Here is a 19,505-nt window from a genome sequence, read left to right on the forward strand (position 1 = left end):
AACATCTGCATATATTAGGACCCATAAATTTCATATCTAGGTGTGTGTGGTATATGGGTGTACGTGCATATGTGCAAACACATGCACACACACACACTCAAGAGACAGCCTTGCACACGTGCACCAGGAAACATGCACAGGAATGTTCACAGCAGCAACGTTCATAACAGCAAAAACCTGGAAACAATCGAAATATCCACCAGCAGGAGAACGGATAAGCCGTGGTACCCAGCAATGAAAATGAGTAAGCCACAGCTTCATGAAACATACAGAATTTTGGAAGAGTATGAGTGGTGGGGAGAAAGCAAGTCCCAAAAGAATACCTATAGCATGGTACCATTTTTACAAAGCTCAAAAACAATAAAAATGAAACACTATATTGCTTAAGCATACATCCAATTTGTAACAAAATTTAAAAAGCAACAGAATGAGGACCGTGTGAGTTTCTTGCTTGTGCCGGGAGTGGAGTGGACCCTTCCCACCTGGAAAGTTGAGTCGTTCAGTTCTGGGAAATTTCTCATATTATTTCTTTTATATTCATCCTCCCTTTCTTTCTTTTTATTGATACATTCCTTTTATTCACATATTGGACCGTTTTAGATCGTGTTTCCTTCTGGCAGGGAGATGGAAAAGGAGAGAAATGTGGAAGTGAATGCAAGTTATGGGCAATATTCTTGTTTTTGGGTCAGGCAGTGGGTACTAGGTGTTTATTACTATGTTATAGTTTATAATATTACACGTATCTTTTCTATTTATGTATGTATATATAATTACATACATACATACGATTATATATAAATTATCTTTTCTTTTAAAAGACAGTTGAATGGGAATGAAACGGAAAAGAAATTCGACTTTTAGGCATCTTATGTAAAGGAGCAACTGGAGAATGTGTTTCCTCCGCAAAGAGATAAACCAAAAAGGGGAAGGTGTGGGAGCCAACCAAGGAAAAGGTTGGAGGGAATCCAAACTCCACGAGGGAAGGGGCTGCTTTGCCGAGTGTCTAACAGTGCCTCTCTCGGCCGGCACTCAAAGCCAATTTGTTGAATGAATGAACACAAAGGCAGTCCTAGGAAGTTGGCGAGGAAAGTCCTGAGGTCACAGCCGGACGGCAGGCCTAGAAAGCAGAGTCTAGTCTGGACTGGGATGGGGGATGATGGAGGAGAGCTCCAGAAGGATGCTACCAGGAACAAAAGGAGAGAGAACACACAAGTGTCTGACAGATTTATAGGAAACTAATCAAAGGAACCAAATGGGACAACTACTAACACATGGAGTAAAAAGCATATTAAGAGAAGGCAGGTAATCACAGTACACTATCAGGCTCAACTGAGTATTTGTTCAGTGAATATTCATTTAACCCTAAAGGGTATTATAATTACATTCGATGAACTGAAACAAATGTGTTGTTTGGGAGAACTATATCCTTATCTTTTCTGGCAGGAGGTCAATAGATAATTACTGAAACTGAAAAAAACAGAGAACAGAGTAAATATGCAACTTAGAAGTAGTAGGAAATGTCAGAGAAAAGAGCTCAGAAGGGAGGGGTGAGGAACAGGAGTCAGGAACCCACAAGGTGGGGGCAACATTGAAAAAAAATAAGCCTAGTAACTACCTGACTTTCTAAACTACTTACACATATTATTTAGATACACACACACACACACACGAAAAAAATTTGCCACACTTTAGACTTCGAAACTAGGGGCTACTTAAAAATGAATATCTCAAAAAGGTCTGATATGCATATTTAAAAACTAGTAGAGGACTTCCCTGGTGGCGCAGTGGTTAAGAATCCGCCTGCCAATGCAGGGGACACGGATTTGACCCCTGGTCCGGGAAGATCCCACATGCCGCGGAGCAACTAAGCCCATGAGCCACAATTACTGAAGCCTGAGCACCTAGAGCCTGTGCTCTGCCACAAGAGAAGCCACCGCAATAAGAAGCCCGCGCATCTCAACGAAGAGTAGCCCCCAACTGCCGCAACTGGAGAAATCCCACGCGCACCAATGAAGACCCAACGCAACCAAAAAAAAGTTAAAAATTAAAAATTATTTTTAAAAACCCCAAAAAACCTAATAGACCTCTTGTGCCCATAAGTCTCAGATGTTCCTTGATCGGGAGGGCCCAACATAACCAAATGACACCATCGCCCACAGGCTGGGCCTGGAGCTGGAGAGATGGGGCCCAGCCCTTTCCCAGAGGCCATCAGACGGCATCAGCATCAAAGGCTCAGCCACTCCTGACCCAAAGGAACTCACGCCGAGACAGGAGCACTACCTGCCGGCCCGGCATCCACTCCCACGCCGGCTCTGTGAACAGCCTGGATAACTTACTGGGTTGACCAAAAAGTTCCTTTGGTTTTTAAGTAAAAAGAAGACACATTTTTCATTTTCACCAAGAACTTTATTGAACAACGTATTCACCGTTCTGTTCCACTACCTTCTGCCATTTTTCAGGCAACTTCATAATTCCATCTTCCCAAAACTTTTCATCTTTTTGAGCAAAGAAGTGTTCCAGGTGCCTTTTACAGTCTTCTAGGGAATTGAAAATTTTTTCCATTAAGAGAATTTTGTAAAGACCAAAATAAATGGAAATCCGAAAATAAATGGAAATCTGAAGGTGCAATGTCTGGTGAATATGACAGAGAAATCGGAACTTCCCAGCCAAGCTTTTCTGCCTGGTCATCAAAGAAACATGCAGTCTTGCATTATCGTTATGGAAGATTATGCATTTTCTGTTGACTAATTCCGGATGCTTTTTGTCAAGTGCTGCTTTCACTTGGTCTAATTGGGAGCAGTACTTGTCGGAATTAATCGTTTGGTTTTCCAGAAGGAGCTCAATAGAGGACTCCCTCCCAGTCCCACCATATACACAACATCACCTTCTTTGGATGAAGACCAGCCTTTGGTGTGGTTGGTGGTCCATTTCGCTTGCCCCACAATCTCTTCTGTTCCACATTATTGCACAGTATCCACTTTTCACTGCCTGTCACATTTGTTTTAAAAATGCAATGTGGGCTTCCCTGGTGGCGCAGTGGTTGAGAGTCCGCCTGCCGATGCAGGGGACGCGGGTTTGTGCCCCGGTCTGGGAAGATCCCACATGCCGCAGAGCGGCTGGGCCCGTGAGCCATGGCCACTGAGCCTGCGCGTCCGGAGCCTGTGCTCCGCAATGGGAGAGGCCACAACAGTAAGAGGCCCGCGTACCGCAAAAAAAAAAAAAAAAATGCCCTGTTTTCGTTACGTTTTAGTAGAGAATCACATGCAGAAATACAATCAAGGTTTTTTTTTGCTTAACTTACGTGGAACCCAAACATCAAAACGATTAACATAACCAAGCTGGTGCCAATGATTTTCAACGCTTGATTGGGATATTTTGAGTATGTTGGCTATTTCTCATGTGGTGTAACATTGATTCTTCTCAATTAATGTCTGGATTTGATCGCTATCAACTTCAACTGGTCTAGCGACTGTGGAGCATCGTCCAGCGAGAAATCTCCAGCATGAAACCGCACAAACCACTTATGACACATTTGATCAGTCACAGCACCTTCTCCATACACTGCACCAATCTTTTTTTTTTGCGTTTCAGTTGCGTTTTTACCTTTCTTGAAATAATAAAGCATAATACGCTGAAAATGTTGCTTTTTTTCAATATTAAAATGGCTCCATAAAAACTCATCAATTTTGATAAGTTTTTTAAAAAATGCATGCTGATATGACAGCTGTCACAATACAATCTAACAAAATTGTTTTGAATGAAGTTAAAGACAACTAAGCACTACTAGAGCCACCTTACAGAACACCAAACGAACTTTTTGGCCAACCAATATTTTTTTTTTTTGGGGTACGCGGGCCTCTCACTGTTGTGGCCTCTCCCATTGCGGAGCACAGGCTCCGGACGCGCAGGCTCAGCGGCCATGGCTCACGGGCCGACCCGCTCCGCGGCATGTGGGATCTTCCCAGACCGGGGCATGAACCCGTGTCCCCTGCATCGGCAGGCGGACTCTCAACCACTGCACCACCAGGGAAGCCCCTCGATATTTTTATCTTCATTGTATACCCCACCCAGCCCGCTGCCACACTGTGTGGGTACAAGTGCAGTTTCCATTAATCCCCAGCAGGCTGCCTTGTTCAATGTTCCTTATACCGAGCCCAGATCATCTTCCCGCTGTCGGTTCTGTTCCTTGTTGCTGATCTTAAGCCAGGGAGTCAATTAAAGACCATCATTCCCCTGTCTCCCCTTCTCTCAGCCAGCACATTTATCCCTCCCACTCTAGTTTACTGGGATCTTTTAGAATCTTGGCTTTGTCCTTCCACCTTGGGCCACCTGTGAAGGTGACACACACATCCTCACTGACATCACTCCCAGAAATGCTGAGTGTGTCAGGTTAGAGCCTTTCTCCCACAATGAGAAGCTTGTCACCAGGTTGGAAACGATACCTTAATCAACCCTCTGAGTAGAATCAGTTGTTCATTCGGCCAGGAATGTTCCATCCTGAATATTTTTATTTATTTATTTTAATTAAAAAAAAGTTTTTATTGGCGTATAGTTGCTTTACAATGTTGTGTTAGTTTCTGCTGTACAGCAAAGTGAATCAGCTCTGGGTATACATATCTCCCCTCCTTTTTGGATTCCTTCCCATTTAGGTCACCACAGAGCATGGAGGAGAGTTCCCAGTTGGTTCTCATTAGTTATCTATTTTATACATAGTATCAACAGTGTATATATGTCAATCCCAATCTCCCAATTCATCCCATCCCCCCATCCCCCGTTGATGTCCATATGTTTGTTCTCTACCTCTATGCCTCTATTTTTAAAAAATTAATTAATTAATTAATTAATATTTCTTTTTGGCTATGTTGGGTCTTCGTTGCTGCACGCAGGCTATCTCTAGTTGTGGCGAGCAGGAGCTACTCTTCCTTGCGGTGTGCGGGTTTCTCGTTGTGGTGGCTTTTCTTGTTGCAGAGCACGGGTTCTAGGCATGCGGGCTTCAGTAGTTGTGGCACGCGGGCTCAGTAGTTGTGGCTCACGGGCTCAAGAGCGCATATGCCTCTATTTCAGCTTTGCAAATAGGTTCATCTGTACCTTTTCTAGATTCCACATATATGCGTTACTATATATTTTTCTCTTTCTGACTTGCTTCACTCTGTATGACAGTCTCTATGTCCATCCACATCTCTGCAAATGGCACAATTTCATTCCTTCTTATGGCTGAGTAATATTCCATTGTATATATGTACCACATCTTCTTTATCCATTCCTCTGTTGATGGACATTCAGGTTGTTTCCATGTCCTGGCTATTGTAAATAGCGCTGCAATGAACACGAGTGCATGTATCTTTTAGAATTATGGTTTTCTCTGGGTATATGCCCAGGAGTGGGATTGCTGGGTCATATGGTAGTTCATTCTGAATATTTTTGTGTTTATATTTCTTTATCTGGCCACAAGGATAATATGAGAAACTTCTGTCAAATGCAGTCTCGATAGTAACTATTTACTAATTGAAAATTCCACCAGAAGAGGCTATCACGGTAAGACGCGATGTGAAATTTGCCCTTTCTATAGCTGATGAACCCGTGGTGGCTCTTGTGAGACTGTCTCCACGGGACCATTTTGTCTGAGATCAAAGTTGGAGCCTGCACTCTCCACTGTCATGGAGAAGCAAACTCAAATTTCAGGGCTTCTAAGAGCTATTCGGCCCCAGCCACTCCCCCTGCCCCAGACTTCTGCCCCATGGACTTTATCCTGACACCCTGCTTATGTAAGTGGTCACGTTGGCAGGATGCGGGTGCAGCTGCAACCCACTCAAGTAGCTTCCTCTACGCCTCGCCACAGTCGGCCACCTCCCTCCTCTCCTCCAAAGACCTGCTTTCTAGCTCAGCGCTTTCCCAGACTTGGTCCTTCCTGCTTAAGGGGCAACGTCCAACTTCTTCAATTTCAATAGCAGCCCCTTTCTGCCACTGAGCATGACAAACATATGGGTTCCAACAACTTTTCTTCTGCACGATTACCCTGTCAGCCCAGCCAATTCAGTTTATGACATCAGAAACACCTCCACCGAACAGACTGAAGCGGTAACCATGGGCTCATTCCGGCTATGATCATTAGCCATGGCAACCAAAACAAACCTTTTAAAAAAATCCTTTAATAATAATTGAGTAATGTACTCATACATCTTTTTTAAAAAAATAAATTTATCTATCTATCTATCTACCTATCTTTCTATTTATTTATGGCTGTGTTGGGTCTTCATTGCTGTGCGCGGGCTTTCTCTAGTTGCGCCGAGTGGGGGCTATTCTTCGTTGCGGTGCGTGGGCTTCTCATTGCGGTGGCTTCTCTTGTTGCGGAGCACAGGCTCTAGGTGTGTGGGCGTCAGTAGTTGTGGCTCGTGGGCTTCAGTAGCTGTGGCTCGCGGGCTCTAGAGCGCAGGCTCAGTAGTTGTGGCGCATGGGCTTTGTTTTGTTGCTCCGCAGCATGTGGGATCTTCCTGGACCAGGGCTTGAACCCGTGTCCCCTGCACTGGCAGGCGGATTCTTAACCACTGCACCACCAGGGAAGCCCTGTACTCATACATCTTTATTTAAAGATGTACTCCTACATCTTTACATCTTTTTGGGATTATGGTTACATGTCTTCCTTGATACGTTATTTAACATTTTTTTTCCTGATAAAGCTAAATTTTGTTTTTCAGCTATTATAGGAACCACTGATAAGATGGCCTTTCTAAAACCAGAAAGGTCTTACCAGGGAGTTCATGTCAACCTCTGTAATAGCAGAAGGAGAAAGGAAAATGAATGGTCCAGGGAATACAGTAACAATCTCCACAAAACTCTTATGTAACAGCGTCCAAAAGAAAGGAGTTGATACTCTCAGAGTCAGACAATGAAGCCCCCTAAACAATCCTTGACTTAATGCCCTGCTTCCTATGGGGTCTGGACAAGCTCATTAGGAAGGCAGTGAAAAGTCCGATTCCCAAACTGGCTGCTGTCCACAGAGAGAGAAGATTTATGGGTATTAACAAAAGAAAGGAATGACAATAATCAATATGATGTGAACATGGCACACAACAAGCCTATCGTATGATCTTAAGTCTCTAAAAGGCAAGAAATGGAGGTGGATTATGCAAGTAAAATAGGGATCTTCAAGATGGAGGGAGGAAGGCCACGGGGGTCCAGTCAAGACTCCAGTCACACACAGCCCTCGAGATGCAGACGAACCTCATCGTCTGCCTGGTCATAAACTCCCCGCACCCCCACGCTGGCTCAATGTGCAGGGCCCTGGAGGCCCCAGGACCCCAGCAACCTGAGCTTGGTGTTTTCCAGCAGGAAATACAGACAGAGGAATTTATTCCCACATGGCCCTAAAGACAGAAAACAGAAGCAATTAAGCTAAGGACTCTGGGGTCTGAGGACTTGACCCCAAGCACTGGACCTCATGGCAAACCTCTCATTTCACACAGGGAGAAACTGAGCTAAGACTGGAGAAGTGGCTGGACCCGGGGTGCAGAACTGGGGCTGGGGGTGGAATCCGAAGCCAGAGCTCTTGACGCCAAGTGCAAGGTTCTCCCACGCTGCCCCCAGCATACGTGGAGCCCACGTGCCCTGCTGGCTGGAGGGTGGGGAGGGAAACGGGATGCACACCGGAGCTGGGCACGGCACTCACTCCTTCTGGCCCCACAGTGCTGTCCAGGGCACCTTCACGCAAGCCAAGACTCACAGGTGACTGGCCACACTGAAGCCACTGGGCCTTGGCCACAGGAGCAGGTGGATGGTATCAGCAGAGGGCCATTTCCAGAACCCATCTAACAGACCCCACCCAAACCCAGCCAGCAACCAGGGGCAATGCACTACCCGACCAAGCCAAGTGTCTCCCACACAGTGCCGAATGAGATGCTGAAGCAAAATTTAGTTCTTAACCTCACCTTGGTACACATACCACTTTGCACTTACATAGCAGGCTTGTCTTTCTCTAATAAATTAACATCTATTTCATATTTTTTCCATCATTTAACAACTTGGCGTGGTGGTTAGGGGACGTATCCTCATTTTCCAAATGAGAAAACTGCACATAGGTCAAAGGGCGAGCTCTGCATCCTGTTATCACTGTGTCAGAGCCAGTATTTCCAACCTACGGGTTTCCCCACTTGACCTTTCTGTCTGTTCTTGGTACATACTCCTCCTGGAAAATTCCTACCCAATGAACTCTTATCGGTGCAAATGGAAAAGTACCCATGCAAGTTTCAGGCAGCAGTACCACGAACGTCACCCAGTCTGTCCCTCCCCTACAAGCTGTGATCCTCAGTGCAGGTCTGGGTGACAGGCCATACCAAGCCCCAAGGTCATCAAAGGTGTCCTTCTCCCTGTGGTCTTCTTCTTTTTTTAAAAATAAATTAATTAACTAATTTATTTATTTATTTATGGCTGCGTTGGGTCTTCGTTGCTGCGCGCGGGCTTTCTCTAGTTGCGGCGAGCGGGGGCTACTCTTCATTGTGGTGCGCGGGCTTCTCACTGCAATGGCTTCTCTTGTTGCACAGCACGGGCTCTAGGCACGCGGGCATCAGTAGTTGTGGCTCGCAGGCTCTAGAGTGCAGGCTCAGTAGTTGTGGCACACGGGCTTCGTTGCTCCGCAGCCTGTGGGATCTTCCTGGACCAGGGCTCGAACCCGTGTCTGCTGCATTGGCAGGTGGATTCTTAACCACTGCGCCACCAGGGAAGACCTCCCTGTGGTCTTCTTAAAAGAGATCACCCCTTTTGTCTTAGGATGAGAACATTCTAAATCTTTCTGCTCATCCTGCAAAGCAAAAACACTCAGAAGTGGAATAAAAGATCCAGCTCAAAACCTCTCCTCAAAATGCCCCAGAGCCGGCATCTGGTTTTCACTCAGTATTTCTGGTTAGAAAATGTCTTATTTCTTTGGCAGCACTTTCTAGAAGTAGCAAAGTACTGGGAATCATACAATATCTTGCAGGCATGTGTGAAATGGTCACAGCTGTGCTCCCTCATTTCACAGAAACATGGCCTGGAGACACATTTCCATACAATCCCAGAAAGCAATCACCGCGCACACCCAGATGGCCAATTATATCACGGGACACAGAGGCTCAGGCTACTGTGATGTTGTCTTTCCCCCTCATTGCTCTGAATGCAGCAAAACTTCAGCCAGCAAATCAAAGACAGCACAGCATCAGACTGCCCCTGCCAGGCTCCCCCGCCAGCTCCCCGACCCTGAGCTCCACATGCCAAGGCCGACCTTTACGCAGACCTCCTCCAGTGCACTGGCTGGGATACCCGAGAAGGGAACCCGTTAGCACAGTTCAGGGCACCTCGGAGATTTTCAGCTCTCTCAGCATCTCACACCCCCCGACTTGGTTCAACCGGTGTTTCAAGTCTCTACCTCCACTGACCCAAAGTTAAGTACATTCCTGAAGCTGTCCTCCGCTAAAGGGGATGGCAGGAGGGAAGGAGAGGCGTTGGCATTTACAAGTATACTTTGAAATGTAGGATTCAAAGAGATGGGAGTCTTCTGAGTATCTGGACCTTTAAATGCTGTAGGGGTCTTAGAAAAATCCATTTTCTAGAACGTATTTGATCAGAAGCTCCTAACATCATGCTTCCCAGTTGTAAGCTAGCATTTGTTCTTTTTCTTTAGATTTTCAGGCTGCCTGCTGGGCTATCCCGGTCACAATGACAGAGTCTGGATGCTGAGCCCCTCATTAAACACCACTGAACAGGAACACTGAGCCACATTCAGTTAGCCCTTCGGTGTGACTGGCACCTCAAATTGACCGAGCTCTCCTTTTGCCACAGGACTGTGGCACGCACGCAGAACAATTTGCCTCCCCGACACATCCAAGGAAAAGGAGACCATACAGGACTGAAAAGTAACTTTCAGACTCAGGTGTGTCCCTGGGGTCCACGACTCCAACTTCATCGGGGACTTGACTGATGTTAAAGGTGGTCACCCTGTTGCTGCGGAAACAGCCTGGTGACCGCTATTCACGGCACCGTCGTCCTGGGGTGGTGAAAGCACGCCCCTCACTTCACGCAGTCTGGAAACACCCCCAGCCCTCCGCGTTCTCTGGCTCTCTGTCTCGTAACTGGTCTGCAAGGAATCCTGTTGCCTCAGTGCGTGGGTAGGTGGCTGCCCTTTCCTGACACGGACCTCTGACTGATTTTCACGTGTCAAGGGCTTGGGCAGCAGGATCACAGGGAAAGGTCTCAGACAGCTGGCCTGCGTTTCTGCTCAGGAAGCCTCCTGGCTTCCGGGAGAACCAGGGGATTGGTTGTGCCTTTACTCCGGCTCACCACCAGCAGCTCTGCTGAGAGCTTTCCAGGCAGATCCTACTCTTGAGACACAGTAAGCAAAATGCTGTTCCACCCGATTCTGTACGTTATCACGATAAAAGGCCACCAGCACTAATTGTTTTAGATCTGCCGCCTGGTAATCGACCCTCGCAACCCTCCCCTCCAGAACTGGCCCCGCTCGGCTCACCTTGGGGTTGGTTCGCTGCTGCAGCCTCCTCTCTTCCCTTTCTCTCTGCAGCCGCTCAAACTCTTCCCTGATTTCGGCTGGTGTCCTCCTCCTTTCCACAACCTGCAGGCAGAATCGGGAGGAGAGTCAGCAAAGGACCCAGAAAGCGAGGAAAACACACAAGAGCTGGCATCATTAACCATGTCCCGCCTTCCTTTCCCCCAGGATGGTTAAGAGCCGCCAGTGAGACCGTGGGGATGTTCCCTTCCGACGGCCCGGTCCCTGGTGAAGCCAGGTTCACCGTCACACCCGCTCAGTCCCAAGGCTGTGCTTTCCCTCAGCTCTCCAGAGACTGAAGCATTACTGTCTTCATTTTAGTCACTATCTCCAAGGCTGCAGGAATCTTACAAAGAAAACATCACCTTAAGTGTCACAGTTTAGATTTCCTAATGAGCCCCAGGTAACACATGCTGAAAAGTGTCAAGATGGAGGCGAGGCCATCCACAATGGCACTGGCACATCTCCCTCGTGTGCTGGGGCCACCACCAGAGGTGCCCCTTGAGCATCCTGGACCAAGGAACCTTAAGCCATGAGGTCTGGGTGTTTTAGAATCAGGGGACTCTTCCAGTACTCAGGTACCAATCGGCAGACCACGCTAGCCCTTGGGGATGCACAGGGATGTCAGATCTGTGAGGAGGTAAGGCATCCCACATCAGCCTTTCTGAGCTCATCACAAAAGCAAGACAGCCCAGTTGAGATTTCAAACAGGCAGGGAAGGGCCACGGGGGCCTCGGGTACCATGCCCGTGAGAGAGGAAAGCAGACCACGTCATTTCCAAGGGCCCCGAACGCTATGGCCTGTGAGAAACACAGAGAGTGGGAGCAGGACAAACATGACCCAAGTCACTGGACGCATGACGGGGGAAAAGGCCCAACAGCACTGACCCTGTATTAGTGGCAGAAATACCAGGGAGTCCTGAGGCTGCTCAGAGAACACCTACAAAGGTAGGTTAGGTGAGAAAAAGCTATCTTGGAAATCAGAAGTTTTAAAAATTATTCAAAAAAATGCATGCTTATAGTAAAAAATCAAAATAGTACAGAAGGATATGAAGCAAAAAGTACAATTCCTCCTCACCCACACTCCTCCTTCTCACAGGCTAACATTTAATTTTTTATGTGTCTTCCTAAAAACCTATGCATATGTATGTATGTATATATATTACAGTAAATGGGGTTTTGTGCACTTGATTTTATTATTCAGCAATACAGAAAAATAAATACAAGAACTGGCCTATCCAAAAATACTGAGAAATTTGTTCACTATCACTTTCAGCAAGTACGCAGAAAAAAATAACAAAAACATTTTCTCCTCTCCCATATAAATTGTTAATTATCAAAAAGGGGGAGGTGTTTCTTTTAAAGGAAGTTTTAAAATAAAAAGTTAAAATAATCCAAGAACAAACTGAAAGTCCAAATGGCACGACAACGATTGCTCTGTGACCTCACAAAAACATTCTCAGTTATATTTAACCAACGTGGCACGCTCACTCTGCTAGTTCTTATTTCGCTTCCCCAAAGTTACCCCATCTTGGACTGACGGCGTGCTTCCTCCATGGGGCCCAGAGCAGAACAAGATTTGCTTTCAGGAATTCTAGCTGTTGGACCTTTGCAAATGACTTTCTCTCTGCCACACTCTGTGACAGATGAAGAGGCAAATATTCCAAAGGTGTTAAGTCATTCCATTTCTAGCCATATTTTACAGAAGTTCTGCAAACAGCTGGTACATAATCAGAGCTAACTGCAAAGTCAAAATGGCTGGCCCCTCTGAAGCCGTGAAGAACTTGGCCAGGCATCTCATTCTAGCTCCCACAGGCCCTGATGGCCTTTACTATTTATACTTTCTTTACACAGGGTACATCATGGTGGAGAATGGAAGAAAGCTAAGCCAGCTGCAAGTCACTTTTTCTCCCTTGGGTAACTCTCAGACATCTGCACCCCAAAACTGCATTACGGTTGGAAAGTACTAGACATTTTCTTTTCTTTTTTCTTCTTTTTTAAAATTTAATTTTATTTTTTTATACAGCAGGTTCTTATTAGTTATCCATTTTACACACATCAGTGTATGTATGTCAATCCCAATCTCCCAATTCATCACACCCCCACCCCCATCCCCCTGCCGCTTTCCCCCCTTGGTGTCCATATGTTTTTTCTCTACTTCTGTGTCTCAATTTCTGCTCTGCAAACCGGTTCATCTGTACCATTTTCTAGGTTCCACATATATGCGTTAATATACGATATTTGCTTTTCTCTTTCTGACTTACTTCACTCTGTATGACAGTCTCTAGATTCATCCACATCTCTACAAATGACCCAATTTCGTTCCTTTTTATGGCTGAGTAATATTCCATTGTATATATGTCCCACATCTTCTTTATCCATTCATGGATTCTTCTTTATCCATTCATTTATTCCATTCATCCATTTATCCATCATTCGATGGGCATTTAGGTTGCTTCTATTACCTATTGTAAATAGTGCTGCAATGAACACTGGGGTGCATGTCTTTTTGAATTATGGTTTTCTTTGGGTATATGCCCAGTAGTGGGATTGCTGGGTCATATGGTAATTCTATTTTTAGTTTTTTAAGGAACCTCCACTCTGTTCTCCATAATGGCTGTATCAATTTACATTCCCACCAACAGTGCAAGAGGGTTCCCTTTTCTCCACACCCTCTCCAGTATTTGTTGTTTGTAGATTTTCTGGATACCCATTCTAACTGGTGTGAGGTGATACCTCATTGTAGTTTTGATTTGCATTTCTCTAATAATTAGTGATGTTGAGCAGCTTTACATGTGCTTCTTGGCCATCTGTATGTCTTCTTTGGAGAAATGTCTATTTAGGTCTTCTGCCCATTTTTGGATTGGGTTCTTTTTTTAATATTGAGCTGCATGAGCTGTTTATATATTTTGGGCATTAATCCTTTGTTCGTTGATTCATTTGCAAATATTTTCTCCCATTCTGAGGGTTGTCTTTTCGTCTTGTTTATGGTTTCCTTTGCTGTGCAAAAGCTTTTAAGTTTCATGAGGTCCCATTTGTTTATTTTTGTTTTTATTTCCATTACTCTAGGAGATGGATCAAAAAATATCTTGCTGTGATTTATGTCAAAGAGTGTTCTTCCTGTGTTTTCCTCTAAGAGTTTTATAGTGTCTGGTCTTACATTTAGATCTTTAATCCACTTTGAGTTTATTTTTGTGTATGGTGTTAGGGAGTGTTCTAATTTCATTCTTTTACATGTAGCTGTCCAGCTTTCCCAGCACCACTTATTGAAGAGACCGTCTTTTCTCCATTGTATATCCTTGCCTCCTTTGTCATAGATTAGTTGACCATAGACATTTTCAATGTTTTTTGTCAACAGAGTGTATCATATGCCACCCATGTATCCATATATCTGTACTGTGCACCTTGATCATTTACCAACTAGGTCTACCCTGTGCTTGTCAGGATGCTTTACTCTGTAGATGAGGCCTCTGTAGAGAGACCTGTGAAACCAGGCGGCACAGAGGGAAGAGGACAGAGACCCAGGCTCTCCGACACCACCTCAACCTCCCGGGAGACCTCAGGTGAGTCACTTCACTCTCTAAGCTTCAGTTTCCTACTATAAATGAGGGGGATTAAAACTACACGATTCCTGAGGTGCTGTCTGGTTTGAAAATTCTATGATTCTAGTGAGTCAACTTTTTATTTTGGAATAACTTTAGAAAATGATTTAGAACTTTAGAGAAGTTACAAAGATAGTACAGAAAGCTCTCGTCTACCCTTCACCGAGCCTCCCCCAAATGTTAACGTCTAACAGAACCATGGAACAAACATCTGTCAAATCTAGGAAACCAAGATTAGTACATTACTACTAACTAAACCCAGACGTCTGGGATTTCACGAGTCTTTCCGCGAACGTCGCTGTTATGCCCTAGGATCTGATCCAGGACCCAGGACCCAGGATTGTATTTAGTCACATGTCTTGTTAGTCTCCTCCCATCTGTGGGAGTTTCTGTCTTCGTTTTCATGACCTTGGCCATATTACAGCTCTTAATGCAGGGTGGCTTTCCTAGACACTATAAGAATGTCAGGCAGATCGAGTCCGGTTCCCCCGCCGCCGCCCGCAAAGCCACTGCCCGTGTCACCGCCGCCTCGGAACCGGCTGTATGATTAGGCCACAATCTTCAATGAGTAGACATATTCCTCAGTTCTGTGGTGTTCCTGGTCACACATTTATGGAGTTTCTGAAGGGCAGTGGAGATTACTGCCAGGCACAGAATGACCTCTAGGCAGACAAGTGAACTGTAGAGCTTCATTATTACTCCACCAAGAAGCCCCCGTAAGAGTGGTGAACCTGGACACAGAAGTGTTGAATTGAAATCCACAGAGCATTTTTCACAAGAGTTCTGACCTGGATGGGGTAAACCTCAGTGCATTTCCTTTCTGTTGCCTCAGTATTACTGCAGAAGAATTGCTGCTTCTTGTTAGGGGTTCCTTTCATTTCCCATTACTCCCAACTTCATATTCAAAACCACTGAGAATTTCAAGTGGAGTATATTGAAGTAGACTCAGTTTCTTTGCACCATTTCTGTATTCAATTTTTAAAATTCTTTCATAACCCTACTGAGTGTTTTTTAACTAAATTAACATGGATCGAATGAACCGCCCAGCTACTGTGGAAATCACTTACGAGAACATGAGATTTCTTATGACACACAATCCAACTAATGCGACCTTAAACAAATTTATAGAGGAACTTAAGAAGTACGGAGTTACCACAATAGTAAGAGTATGTGAAGCAACTTATGACACTACTCTTGTGGAGAAAGAAGGCATCCATGTTCTCGACTGGCCTTTTGATGATGGTGTACCACCATCTAACCAGATTGTTGATGATTGGTTAAGTCTTGTGAAAGTTAAGTTTTGTGAAGACCCTGGTTGTTGCAATTGCTGTCCATTGTGTTGCAGGCCTTGGGAGAGCTCCAGTGCTTGTCGCCCTAGCATTAATTGAAGGTGGAATAAAATATGAAGATGCAGTACAGTTCATAAGACAAAAGCGGCATGGAGCTTTTAACAGCAAGCTTTTGTATTTGGAGAAGTATTGTCCTAAAATGCGGCTGCACTTTAAAGATTCCAATGGTCATAGAAACAACTGTTGCATTCAGTAAAACTGGGGTGCCTGATGCCATCGCTTGGAAGTGGAACCTAGACAGGACAGAATTTGTCGTACATGTTAGCCAGCACGTTGGCTTGGTGAAGTCTGATGAAGCTTCCACAGCAGTGTGGAAAAGGAGTTTTACCAGGCCACAAAGCTGGCAGAATTGCAACCTCTACGTCTGGGTTATGATCAACCTACTTGGACACTTAGCAAAGGATTCTCGCTGTTCATCATTTAAAATGTGCTTATCGTTTGTACCAACTGACCTTTCCTGAAAAAAAAAAAAAGAATGATGTCAAAGAGGCAGGGAAAAGTGAGATATGGATAAAGGTAAAGGACTGCAGACAAAAACTAAAGTATGGATGATCCGGGCCAAAGCTGCTCCTCTAAATGTAATCTGATGTCTGCAAGCCCCCTCTGACTTGTATGGTTTTCCACTCCACTTGCCAGCTGTTACCAGACTCAATACTGTCTGAACATTCACAGCTCAAAGCTGGATTTCTGCCATTCTGAAGAGGCCAACTTCATTTGAAACATGGGTAATCGCACAAACACTGAGACTTTAAGAACTCAAATGGCTGGTGTTATGAGCTGGGAATGGTTGCATCTCATTCCTTTGGAATCCTGCCAGAGCATGAGGAAGTCTCTTGGAGGTTAAAAAAAAGAGAATAGACAAAGGCTAAAAACCTACCTAGTGCCTGAAAACAGGGTCAACACTTGATGCAACCTACAAATGCTCAGTTTCATCCCCAGCCTCCACCAGCAGAAAGGGGATGATGCCAGAGCTGGGACAGGAGTGACTGCCACGTCTGTGGCTGCTTTGGCATTTTGGGATTAAAGGCGTCCCAAACACTACGGGCTTCACCCGTGTCCTCCATCCCTCCCTGACTACCCATGGGTTTAGACTGACAGACACGTGGCAGATGGACACCGGTCAGCAAGTGGAAAAGTTTAATAGTCTAAAAATACTAGCAACAGCGTGAAGGGAACACAGCTTCCTCCCTGGGGTGGAGGCTGTGACTGAAAAGGGAGAACCCTCATACTGAGAAAGCCACCAGCTGCAGAATTCCTCAAGGGAACGGTGATGCCAGCTCCATAAAGCGCTCGAGTTCAGCAAGACTTTTTCCTTCACAGTATGAACAGCGGGCTCAGTTTTCCTATTATACGTTAGGCACCCATACATCTCTTCTCAGTAAGTATCTGAGGAGGTACCTTCCTGTAGTTCTCCTTTAAGGCATTTTTATCATCAGTGAAGGCTTAGTATTGATGCAAAAAAAAAAAAAAAAAAAGCCAATTCTGATCAATGAGAACTTGATTCCCTTAAAGTCGTCTACTAAAAAATATGAATATAAAAGCTTATCCAGTCACCATCTATGACTGCCTGCATACTTTTATAATCACGACAGTGTGTATGGTTTTTCTCTGTTTCTAATGGGGAGATAATTTGGTTTGGTGATAGGAAACCACGCGATATTCTGCCAGGAAGACGTCACCCCGCTGCTCCACTGAGTGGGAATAATGCTGCTGGGAATGAACCCTAGACTCTGAGGAGGGGATACACAAGAGAGGCCTGCAGCTTTTCAGTGGCCCTGACTGTTGCCGTGAAAAACTGCAACCAACCCACGGCTTCAAAACACAAGGGCGGGGCTTCCCTGGTGGTGCAGTGGTTAAGAATCCGCCTGCCAATGCGGGGGACACGGGTTCAAGCCCTGGTCCGGGGAGATCCCACATGCCGCAGAGCAACTAAGCCTGTGCACCACAACTACTGAGCCTGTGCTCTAGGGCCCGTGCGCCACAACTACTGAGCCCACGTGCTACAACTACTGAAGCCCGTGTGCCTAGAACCCATGCTCCACAACAAGAGAAGTCACCGCAGTGAGAATCCCGGGCACTGCAATGAAGACTAGCTCCTGCTCGCCACAACTAGAGAAAGCCTGCGGGCAGCAACAAAGACCCATCGCAGCCAAAATAAATAAATAAAATAAATTTATAAAAAAAAAAAAAAAAAAAAACCACAAGGGCGCTTTAACCTGGGGCTTGAGGAGAAACTTAGTAAATTCAACAGGATTCTATTTTCCTTTTTTGATGAAAAAAATTCTAAGCCACTAGACCCAACACTTTGCTACCATGAACTAATGTGACATGATGCACTGCTATTTCCACTGAGCCAAAGGCCAGAAGCCAAACACCCGCTGGGAGCCAGGCGGGGCGTGGGACGGGTGGAGGGAGCGGCAGGGGCCGAGGCAAACTGGGCAGCACGGTCCAGTCCCACGGCAGGCGCTCCTCAGACCTGGGTGACTGTTGCCTCAGAGGGGAATTTAGGCACAGTGTTACCAGGTCTTCTGATTTTTCCAGAGGCGATAAGAGACTGGATTTTCCTGCAAAGCCTCCTAAGTTTCAAATGTCAGTAACTATAATTCACTCTGTGGGCAACCAAAACATGGCTATAGGTTGGAAATGGCCCATAAGCCACCAATATCAAGCAGTGGTGAAAACGGCAACAGAACCCCATTTCATTTCTGTTCCAGTCCGTATCCAAAGGCCTTTAGAAGGTTTTCATCCTAAAATTAGAATAGACAGTCATGCACGTGCGAGAGTGAATACCAAAAGAACTTCAAGGGAAAACTTACATGACAGTGAAAAAATAACTCAATGATAGTTAATTTAACGTCAACAGCCTACCAGAATTCCTTGAGCATCAGAACCAAGTTTCTGTAATGAAATTAAGTAATAACACCTATATGTTCTTACAGCAATACAGAGTTTTATAACAAATTTTCATATTAATTTTTCTACTTGATCTGCGTATCATTATTTTTTAGGTCATAACACGGAAGTACAAAGCAGTCAAATGACTTGCCCAAGGCTCTAAGACTACTCAGTGGCAGAGTGAAAGAGAACGGAACCTTCTGAATTTCAGTGATAGTTCCCACAGGGTATGGCTGTCCAGGTAACCTATTTCATAGATACCTGCTATTTATTTTGTTTTACTCACTATATTTATAACATTCTAATAGTACAGCCCATTAGAGCTGGAAGGGTCATTATAGACAATTTAATCCAGTAGTTCTCAACTTCTCCGTGCTTCCGTTTTGTTCACACGCACAACACAGCACCAACAAACACTTCCCAGATTCAGTTGTAACCTCGGGTGGAGAGAGGGGCTCTGGGCCGTGGAGGGTGGAAGGAAGTGCACGTGTGGGAGGAGGGTACGTGTAGGAACTGTGCCCTTTCAGAAACCATCTACCATCACCCCCTGACCGGCCTGCTCCCTCCCCTGGGTTAAAAATTACTGGTCTAGTCCATCCCTCTTACTATTCACCTGATGGGTTAGGAAACGGAGGACAAGTTGGATGACTAACTGTCCCAAGTTCACAGAGTTACAAAGTGGCAAAGCCAAGTGTAGAAGCCAATTCCTTAAACCAAAATATAAAGGCGAGACGAGGACTCTGATGTCTTCAAATATTCTCAAAGGCACCACTGCAGGTTGCGGGATTTGGGGGTTGTTGTTCTGTAGCTGTTGAGTGACGTTCCTGGGACGCCAGACACAAAGCTTCTCTTACCTCCCATCCTTCCATTTCCAGTCCTCTCTTGCCATAGATATCGTAGATGGCCCTGGTTTGGGGGTCACTGAGCACTGCAAGTTAAAAACCAAACATGTTTACAAAGCACAAAATTCACCTTTCAGTCCTGACCACAATACACCAGGCAAGGCCACCTCTTCTTGTTCTTCTCTTTCCAGCCACAACCTTCCCAGAGACCCCATCATTCCCAATGTCTTTCCTCCTAATGACTCCCCAGATCCAAGCGAGGACATGTTTAAAGGTGGCTAGAACTG

General features: G+C 45.4%; 2 protein-coding genes and 1 pseudogene across 3 annotated transcripts in view; 2 read left to right on the plus strand and 1 right to left on the minus strand.

The window, feature by feature from the left end:
* Positions 1-19,505, minus strand: part of DNAJC11 (DnaJ heat shock protein family (Hsp40) member C11) — a gene marked incomplete at its 5' end in the record, with an annotated part of 73,758 nt that overhangs the window by 24,739 nt on the left and 29,514 nt on the right. The window contains 2 exons of the mRNA XM_079725100.1: positions 10,496-10,597; positions 19,231-19,304. Coding sequence (XP_079581226.1) covers positions 10,496-10,597; positions 19,231-19,304 — 176 coding nt within the window. The remainder of the gene's footprint in view (positions 1-10,495; positions 10,598-19,230; positions 19,305-19,505) is intronic.
* Positions 14,676-14,798, plus strand: LOC307068681 (uncharacterized protein; the record flags this gene model as incomplete). The annotated part of the gene is made up of 1 exon (XM_079726677.1): positions 14,676-14,798. One exon carries the CDS (start codon positions 14,676-14,678, stop codon positions 14,796-14,798), a length of 123 nt encoding a protein of 40 aa, XP_079582803.1.
* Positions 15,158-15,677, plus strand: LOC307048499 (protein tyrosine phosphatase type IVA 1-like; annotated as a pseudogene). Its single transcript has one exon. The product of its transcript is annotated as a protein tyrosine phosphatase type IVA 1-like (transcript).

The sequence above is a fragment of the Hyperoodon ampullatus genome (genome assembly GCF_949752795.1).
Source record: "Hyperoodon ampullatus genome assembly, chromosome: 2".
Classification (NCBI taxonomy): domain Eukaryota; kingdom Metazoa; phylum Chordata; class Mammalia; order Artiodactyla; family Ziphiidae; genus Hyperoodon; species Hyperoodon ampullatus.